Raw genomic sequence first — 10,198 nt, forward strand, 5'->3', positions numbered from 1 at the left:
TACTAATTTGGATATTTTTGCTACATTCAGTGTCAACAAAACAAGGTGACTTCACAAATGCAACATTAGGTGCTCCATGATGTTTGAAATAATTTGAATGAGTGGAAAGGTAATGGATTGCAGATTTAAGATGAACTGCACTGATTTATGAAGCTGCAGTGGATTTGTGCTTGACCACTGACTTAAAGGGCCACGGATAAGTTTGTTTCACATTAACCTCAAGTTGGAAGTTGGATCTGCCTAATTAGTCTAGTTCAACAACAATGTTTGAGCGATGTCTTTTTCTAGCCTTGTTGTTGTGTGTGTGTGTGTATGTATGTATGTATATATATATGTGTGTGTGTGTGTGTGTGTGTGTGTGTGTGTGTGTGTTTGTATATATATATATATATATATATGTATATATATATATATATATATATATATATGTATAATTCATTCATTCTGTTTGTTACCAGCTTGGCCGTTTCCATGATAACAGCACAGCTGTCATTAGAGATTACTTAGTGCTGCAGGCTCATGCAGCTTGTGGTACAGAGGTATCCATGGGAACAGTTTTCCAGGTCCTACCTTCATCTTATCGGGATTTATGGCAGTGCCTGTTCAGATGTTCAAAGAGCGTGACAACTGTGGCTCATTGATTTTCAGGATGAGCACGTCTGCTCTTGTTCGTAACTGAGTGAGCACATGTGAAATGTATGTGTACCTTTCTTTGTCCACTTCTTTCATAAATTACATTGATCACAATTTTACCAGTAGCAACCTCCTATATATTGTGTTTGATTAATTATAGATGATATGCACTTTTTTCAAGCACTCTTCTTTGGTCCCCGCCCATATACCAATGTCACACACAGTCATAAACAATACCCACAAAGATGGAAGAGGATAGCATGGTGAGGATACTACTATATACAGTACATGGATTACAGTGTGCATTGTAAGATTGGGATTTAGTTTCACCCTGTGAGCACATTATCTGTTGCTGCTGGAAAATGCAGAGATGTAAGAGGAACTAAAATTATACCACTCAAAATTCAGAATAAACTATAGCTTAATTGTTCATATAGAATTTTATGGTGCCAGAGAGGGTTTCTAGTGGTGGTTTTGACATCTCAATAATATTTACCAAAATGTGGTATGTGAAACAATGTGATATCTAGTCATTTTGGTGGCATTAGAAGTAATGTGTGTTTGTGGTTTTCACTTAAATATACAAATACATGTCCATTTAAAAACTCATATACAAGCAGCATCTTTAAATTTACATTTAAAGTTTGGAAATTTTTTTGATGTGATCCTATCTTCTTGGATAACATAGTACAATACAAGTACACCACACAAATATAATTCAACAGTTAGTTTTATTTAAAAAAATGTCCAACTCCATTTATAGACAAAAACTCATAAAAACAGGCAATGTTTATCAGAAGAGTCACATTCTATCAAACACAATGACAGTACTTTCTTGTCCTTAAGGCAACATTTAGCTTGATGCTTAAAGCAACAATGAAGTTTTAAATATGACAGGGTGTGGATAATGGGTCTTCTGTGACACCCCATGATATTCATATCTGACACTTAAACTTTGGCAGTGGGTAGCATAAACCACACAGCTAACTGACAGGCTCTTTGTATGGTAACAAAGGTGTAGTGCCGTAGTGACAACAACTCTAACTTCTTTATCAAATGTAAGGCTCCAAAATAAATAAGGATATGAATGAAATATCAGTCACTGACTGTTTTGACCTCCAGGGAATGTTATCATGTTAACTACACTTTTCTAAATCATTATATAAATCTTTATAAATGAATGGTTGATAGAGAATATAGAATAAATGTTACACCAGTCAGTAAAGCAAATAAAGTCTTTAGATAGCCACTGATGTGAAATGATATGTATTATATAAATATATATTTATAAAGATTTATAAAAGATTTCATAGTTAATTATTTGTCAGTGTTATAAAGGCATATTAAGAGTATTTCTTATAACATGTTACTAGCATGGCGTTTGGGCTTTGGCCATGGACTTGGATTCCTGGCATCAGCAGAGATATTCAGAACGGGAAGTGTCACTCTTATAGGTCATCTGAGAGTCAATGCTCGACCTGGAGCACAGGAGCATTCGCTCTGATTCATGAGTCTGTCTCCTTGCCCAAAGCTCAGTTGGACGAGAGTTCAAGGTTCTTTGTTTCATTGATATAGTCTCAAACTTGACATAACTCTCTTTTTCCAGCTCCTCTTCCTCTGACGTTGTGTTGCGTCCCTTGCAGTACAGAGCAAGAATCTTGTACAGCAACAGTGCAATGAGAGGCAAAACCAAAGCACAGGCAATGCCACTGATAATAACAAATAGCTGGTTCTGCCCACCATCCTCTACATTGTCCAGTGTGTAGAAGTCAATGCAAGGGTCTTTTCCAGCAGCACTACCTTTTGCTACGAGGCAAACGGAGTACCTCATCCCAGGTGACAGTCCCTCTAGGAACACCTTTCCACTGCCAGCAGTAGTCTCCACTGTCCTTTTCATGTCATCCTCTGCATAGGGTAAATATACAACTGTGAGTGGGGCATCATTTGGTAACCCATCTGCTGTCCAGAGCAACACTGCAGTGTCAGATGTTTCCTCTACAATCTTAAGACCTTCAACAGACTTTGATGCATCACTTTTCTTGCTCTTTTCATCTGCTGCAAGCTTTCTCCCATTACCTCCTTGCTGAATTTTTCCTTGTTTGGGTGAACCTTTCTGTAAACTGGTGCTGGGTGTAGTTTTCGGCTTCTTAGGGACAGCAGATAGTGTTGTTGATGTTACTGGGAGAACTGTGGACATGACAACCTGCGAGTTGTCTGTTGGCGGAATAAATGTTGTGCCTTGGATGGTTGGTCCTGTTTCAATGCTTGTCCTCAGTGGAGGGATGGTGGTACTGATGCTTCCAGCAACTGAGATAGAAATGGTGGCTTCAGCGCTGCCAGCAACACTCTTAGCTTTGCAACTGTAGTTCCCGGCGTCTTTGTACAGTATTCCATGCAAGCTCATGATGGACCATCTGATCCCTTCCCCAGGTGACTCCTGGACTATAAAGTGGAGCAAGAAAACAAAAATCAACATGGATTAGTCTTACCAAGTCTTGGATTGCTTTGCATGATTTCAAATGAATAATGACCTTGTGGCACTAGTACCAAGCACCTTAATGCTTTCTACACACCAGGCAAGGAAAATCTACACACATTGTTTAGGTTACTAAAAGTATATACAGTATCTCACAAAAGTGAGTACACCCCTCACATTTTCACTTAGGGGTGTTCTCACTTTTGTTGCCAACGGTTTAGACATTAATGGCTGTGTGATGGGTTATTTCGAGGAGACAGCAAATTTACACTGTTATACAAGCTGTACACTCACTACTTTACATTGTAGCAAAGTGTCATTTCTTCAGTGTTGTCACATGAAAAGATATAATATAATATTTACAAAAATGTAAGGGGTGTTCTTATTTTTGTGAGAAACTGTAGGTCTAAAGTAAATTGAAAACAATGCTTTAATTGCTTAAACTTTCAAAACCATGAATATTATACTTGTGTTGTTGACTGGTGAGCCATCTGACTTAGCCCAATAAAGAGTAGGTGTTGGAAACCCTGTGGCGTCACATCGCAGGAGAACATTACTGCCCAAATGAGTTGTGATCTTGGATGCCGAAGTCATGACTGACGGTTTCACACAATTTTCAAGTTCAGCACGCTGAAAAAGGACACCAGACAGATTCTCTGGTGCACTGCAGGTCAGGAATAGATCCATCAAAATCACTGGGGTGTCAGTCATTTTGGAAATCTCAATCAGCTTGGAGATTTTACAGTCACAGAACCAGGGATTATCTTGGAGGCCTGAAGATGAAAAGATAAGATAAATTAAGGTCAAACACCATCCATTTAAATTAAAAATGCACAATAATATCTCCACATCAGCGGTATTGGCCAATAAAGGCTTTAAATGAAATATTGGTATCGGCCCTAAATGAGAATTTTGACAATATCGTTGATGACACTTTAATTATGCACATACAAGTATGTCTGTGGCATGGCATTTTTTTTTTGACAAAACAGAATTTGCATTTAGCAGTGATGTCTCTGCTATACTTATGCATGCAGGAATCAAATTTTAGTCCTTCAACACATTTAATTACCTTGTTCATTACGATAAGTGTGAAGATAAACGGGCACCAGTGAAAAAAACAACTGTCATTACTTTTCTTATTTTGCCCAGTGTATGTGTGCATTTTGAAGAGCATTATACTTTATATTTACATCTACCAGTGGGCCATGACAATAAGAGTAGACATAATATGTTAAGTCCATTATTAGAGGGACTTGTTATCTTATGTTATCTGCAAAATTTGTTGGATAATATCTGAAATCTGCAAAAATCCAATATCGTGCATTTATAATCTAAATGCTGTATAACTTTGAAAGAGTTTTTATTAAATATAATGGAACACATAGAGGATACAGATGGCAATGTAATTAAATTTTAATTAACATTATTAATCTTCTCTAATATTAGTAGCATTATTAACATCAAACAATGGTCTCCCACACCAAAGGCATGTGTGTTATCCCCTGTTACATCGCCACCCCAATGTAACGGTGAAAAGACATAACAGATTTGCAATTTGCAATAAGACTCATTGTCATTCAGTTCTAGCAGAACTCAACTTCTGCTTTTTCAACAGCTGCAATGATTAAGGTGCTATAAAGTCATGTTAGGGAAAAAACATTAAAAATGAATTGCATTAGTCAAAGCTGCAAGACATACCAGTACAAAAGGAAATTGGTTTCTGAATGGCAAATTCATATGTAGTGCACAAAAACAAAGATAACATATATATATATATATATATATATGATAGGTTCAAATAGCTGTAAACACCTGCTGCACACAATAGGTAAGCACACTGCTACTTGTGCATATTAAAGCTCTTTAACCAGATTAGTTTGTCTTAACAGTGGCAAAGTGCCTAAGCTGCCTCTGGCCTTCCTCCAGTTCATGGAAATAGAATCCTTTCAGAATCCTACACAGAATCCTTTCTGTTAGCATAAATGTCAATAGATCATTAAGAACTTTAACACTTCATAATCCTTTTGTCAAATCTGACAGTTTAGGAAGCATTTGTGTGGATTATTGCAAACCATATCTTGATGTTTATTCTTTATTTTTTTAAATGCATTTTCTTTTAAATTGTGTCATGATAGTGGTCAAGTTATTCAGAACTGTAACGGTAAGCATACCTCATATAATACGAACAGGAAATGGTTTTAGACTAGGCTAAAAAGCTGTTTGTGTACGCATTGTTTTTTCCTACAGCTTAATCCTGTTTCTCCTTCAGGTACACGAGTGCACACAGCCAGCTCTTTCCGCACGGATAAGCTATCTTGCCCTTATACAGCCTGTCCCTCCCACTGTCCATGCAACACAGACACTATGAACAAGCATCCAGTCTCAAATATGCTAAGCTGATAGATTCTATAAGAAAGTTACATTCAGTTACATACCAGTATAAATATATCTAAAAAATAAGATTATTTTAATAAGAATATTATATGAAATACTGAAAATGTATTACAATTTAAAGTTCAATATTTCAAGACTATAACAAATAGACTATTAAAAAGGACTTAAGAAATGTTTTTACTGTTCGACATTCTATAATTATGTGATTTGATTTTTGACTTTGAAACCTCCTTTTCCAGCCCACTCTGCCCTTTTACTCTCTCCTTGCCCTTAACTTGATGATTTTTCAGCCATGGAACACCGTACTACAAACAAGTGGCCATTGTTACATTAGTACGGCAAAAACCAAACCAAACAAAAACCATTTCAAGGAAGAGATTGTTTCTGGCAGTTTGTAATCTATGAGCTTGATCAGAATCCATTATACTGAACATGTATACTGCCATATCTGCTCATAAATACCCAAGCTGTGGATACACAAAAGAAGGTTATCAGATGTCTGCAATCCCTTCACGAATGACATGAATTCAACTGAAATGTAGAAATCCTGCAACGTTGGACGTGGACTTGTAAATTTGTCATTGTACGTTTACTTTTAATTAGCAAAAGGAAACCTGCTCCTTTCAACTAACTTTATGAATTCAAAATTGAGCGGTAATTGGCACATACTGGCTACCTTTGGGCTAAAGTAAATTAAAATGTATACTTGTGTTCAATAACACTAAAGTAATTTTCAGCACTTATTAACCTGGCCAATACTGTATACTCTGCTCCTAACTCAGCATCAGGTAATAGTTTGTGTTTGTTAATTATGTACACTATTACTACTTTAGCACTAAAGCCCTATTCATTATGAGGTGAGCATTTAATTCTTATATAGAATATAACCAGTGTCTGGCAACCGAAAGCTATCGTACATATGAAGATTTTTTTAGCCATGCTTTAATTAAATACCTTAATTTCTAGTTTTCAAAATGCTATTAAATGGATGATGAGCAAAAGTGTATTGTTGGCACAGCAATTGCCTTTAGCTAGAGAGAACTATGACACTGAATCTTGGAGTTTGGGACGTGTTTTAAAATTTACTAAATTTATAAACTGTGTATCAGAAATTGTGATGAATATTTCATCACTAGAAAATATAGAAAAGTCACAGGTCATTCTGGCTTGAGAAATACATAACTACATTACATGTGTTTTATTGTACTTTTACTATATTGTGTGGATATACTTGGGATACATTTTTCTAATGTGTGCTGCTGACCTTTACTCTGGCTTGGATTGCCAAAAGGCAGAGTGTTAAATATAAAACACTTAATTAGGACAATAAAAAATAATGTACATTAAGCATCGATACTGCCACTGCTTAGAATAAGCTAATTTGACTGTGTCCTAGGTGTCACTACCAGGGATGTTTGAGTCAGTCAGAAGAAATCTGTCTTGATTAACAGAATGACGGAATGAAGTTCCTTGGGCAATTGCAAATAACCATAAAGCGTCCTTCCATGGCCCTATTTTCGTGTAAAACTAAGCCAGACGTAACCTTTTATCCTTACCTAACACAACTTTCTGGGAAGAATTAGTAGAGATGGGTGCTCCATTAAAGGGTGGCCAGATATCCATGAGGTCAGAGGGCAGGGTGGCTAATTTGTTGCTGGATAGATCCAAGTAGGTAATTTGGAGGAGGTAGGGTATTGCCTCAGTAGGAACATTAGTGATTCTGTTGTTGTGTAGGTCTAGTGTCCTCAGACTGGGCATCTCTTTCAGAGACTCCCAAGGGAATGTGGAGATCATATTTCCATCCAGCCTCAGCTCATGGAGCACTTTGAGGTTGTAGAAACTTCCAGTATCCACAGAGGTTATGGAATTGTAAGTAATCCACAGGTACCGGAGCTCCACCAGGTAGTAAAACGCTTCTGTTGGGATTCGCCGTACCATGGTTTTCTCAACACGAAGTTTGACCGTGTCTACGGGGACGTTGACAGGGATATCAGACATGTCTGGATCATTACAGAGCACAGATCTAAGAAGAAAGATACATAAGTTAGATGGTTTGAACATATCCTAACAGAACTGATTTACAAAGGGTAACTAACAAGATAACCTATTTTTCAATGAGGTAGTAGATGATGTCAACAGATGAGCATTTAGAAAAATTAATGTATTAATTAAGTATGTCTATCTATCCATTTATTTATCCATCCAGGCTCTCTGTTGTGTTGTGGAAAGCCTTTTCTGACATGACTGTAGTCCATCTAAAGGGTACTTCCCAGATGACAAGGTCAGAGTTAATCTGGTGAGTGGAATATCTGGAAAGACTTATATATAAGAGAATGATTTAATGTAATAGCTTTAAATAAAATGTTTAATTTGCATTACATGATAACTAGAAGAAAAATTCCTTTAGTTTGTGGTCGCTATGCCTGTTCTTATTATAGTGGCAGTAATTCTGTACCAGAACATGTGCCATCATACTTGTATATCTTAAGTAGCATAACTGCTGCCACAGTCACTATGTCCCTGTTTTACAACTGACAAATTCCCTTCTAGAAACCAAACCAGGCCAAGGAGTATGAAATAGCATTTCTTTATATGCTGTTATTCGTCATTTTCTCTCCTTTATGTACTTTCTTTATCCAAATTTGTCACACATTTGATTGCAGGGACAGGGATACATTGGGTTTAGCACTAATAAGACTGATTATGCAGCTGTCACTTAGGTCTTTCTCAGGGATAAATGGATTGTTGCCAGGCTAGGGAATTTTCACAGTACACGAGACATAGACTTTACATACCAAATTCAGAGCTAATTTTTTGATTGCTCTGTTATATCCTTCATTTTAACATTCACAGTATTTCAATTCACAATATTCTTTACAGCTCTCACAGAGGTGGGATGGCTGACAAGGTTTTAGCTTTGAAAAGTGTATTTTGTGTAACTTGTAAAGTGCGTCATCTTTACTTTCTGTTGATTTTAAAATGGATGATGCACCAGGTGGTCTGAGTGAATTCGTATGTAAGGTTGTGCTTATTCAAAGTAGCCATTATTTTTAAATAAACCTCTGAAAAGATGTTGAACTTAAAAAAAAAAATAAAGTTTCACAAACTTAGGTCAAGACAATACGGGTAGGATCTTCTTTTACCATGTATTACTTTGTAAGGGAAGTTATAGAGAGGGTGACCTAATTAGGCAAACTTCTACCAAAGGTTTTACAAATGTCATGACATTGTCTTTCATTTTAAAGTTTTAAAGTCGTCTGCCATATGTCAATGTGTTTCTGGTGTTTAGCTAGAGCTGTATTTTGTTGTTTTATTGTGAAGCGCCTTGTGATTTTATCTGTGAAAAGTGCTATATAAATAAATTTTACTTCCTTACTTACTTCCTTACTTAATTTTCCAAATGGCACAAGTTGGCAAGTGTGTATGAATGAAAACACAAAGTACACTTTACCTGGTTCCGGTTCCCTCGGCACGTCCATGGAAGACACAGGTGCACTGGGATGGACAGTATGGATGAGCCACATTGAGGCAGCATAGGAATACGTGCACATAGAGAAGTCGACGCATGATTTTACCGAATGCAACCACAATTCTCACATTGAGAAGAGATCAGGAATGAAGGCATCCAGATTCATTGAGAGCCTGAAGAATTATTCTTCCCAAAAAAGAAATGGAGAATAATGACAAGAGCTTTCAAAGTCCATAGGAGGCGACGTTACTCAGGCTGAGATCTAATTACAGTACAGGTGACCTGTTGGATTGACTGTGTGGGGGAGGGTGGCGAGTTGGATTAGTGGAGGATTTCTTGGGTTTGACAGGGTCACGCAAGCTAGGCAGCAGAGCAGGACCAGACCTTTTGGACAGGGTGCTAATCAGCTAATTCTGGTGAGGTTTCCCCTCACATGATCCAGCCACACCTTTGTTAATCCATTCAGTTCTAAACATCACCATTGCTTTTTAAAATTTAACTTCCACATTTTGCTGAATGTTAATGCCTGCACCTATGTCAAATTCATTGTTAGACACAAGAAAACTTTTTTTTTAATTGCACAGCCCCATTTAGTTATGTCCTTTGTAATACTAGGCACTGTGGTTTGGACTCATTGTTGTCAAACTGCTTCTAAAATAAGACTAGATTTTAGGTGGATGTTTTTGTTTGTTTTTTGCACTTGCATTCTGACGCAAGTCCCTCTGACTCTCAATAAATTCCTTGAATGTAAATATATTATTGAGCTGGAGGCCATATGTAAGATGTGTGAGCGAGTTCTGTCTGGCACTAGGGTGCAAAGTGTAATCTTGGATGTGATTTATTACCTGACTGGGTGAACCAGTGGCTTAGGAGAGGGGGCCAAATTCAACTTGGCTGTTGATGACAGGTCTACAGTAGTGTATTCCTTTCATATTTTCTGCACAAGTTTGTTTATCATGAGCACACACATCTTCTGCTCCTATAGCTAATTTTTAAAAGGTTGACTTGAACACATCAATGCATGTTAGAGTATTTTCTACCTAGCATTCATTATGTTGATTTAATTAAAATATTACCCTGAACATTACCCTAAAGATAATCCATCTTGATAGCGTAGCCAGTAATGTCATACCTGTCATTTTATTTTTTAATTAAATGTGACTTTACAAACACAACTTTGCAATTCGACCTCTTCATTTTTGTTCTTTAGTCTTCGATAGAAA

The 10,198-nt window shown here is 36.9% G+C and overlaps 1 protein-coding gene across 1 annotated transcript; it reads right to left on the bottom strand.

The window, feature by feature from the left end:
* Positions 1-2,047: 2,047 nt before the first annotated feature.
* Positions 2,048-9,536, bottom strand: lrit3a (info leucine-rich repeat, immunoglobulin-like and transmembrane domains 3a). The gene is made up of 4 exons (XM_038699156.1): positions 8,958-9,536; positions 7,063-7,529; positions 3,577-3,882; positions 2,048-3,075 (listed from the first exon to the last, which is right to left on the bottom strand). Exons 1-4 carry the CDS (start codon positions 9,071-9,073, stop codon positions 2,048-2,050), a joined length of 1,917 nt encoding a protein of 638 aa, XP_038555084.1. The 5' UTR covers positions 9,074-9,536.
* Positions 9,537-10,198: the final 662 nt, after the last annotated feature.

This window comes from Micropterus salmoides, unplaced genomic scaffold (assembly GCF_014851395.1).
Source record: "Micropterus salmoides isolate LMB-PRFRI ecotype aquatic unplaced genomic scaffold, ASM1485139v1 Ms_hic_scaffold_5, whole genome shotgun sequence".
In the NCBI taxonomy this organism is placed as follows: Eukaryota; Metazoa; Chordata; class Actinopteri; order Centrarchiformes; family Centrarchidae; genus Micropterus; species Micropterus salmoides.

Bases quoted from the DNA above. Each gene is read 5' to 3' on its own strand.
- lrit3a (XM_038699156.1), bottom strand. From the start codon at position 9,073: ATGCGTCGACTTCTCTATGTGCACGTATTCCTATGCTGCCTCAATGTG. The intron at 7,530-8,957 runs GTAAAGTGTACT...CTTTCTTCTTAG, and splicing joins GCCGAGGGAACCGGAACCAG to ATCTGTGCTCTGTAATGATC. The intron at 3,076-3,576 runs GTATAATATTCA...TCCACTTTATAG, and splicing joins CTCACCAGTCAACAACACAA to TCCAGGAGTCACCTGGGGAA.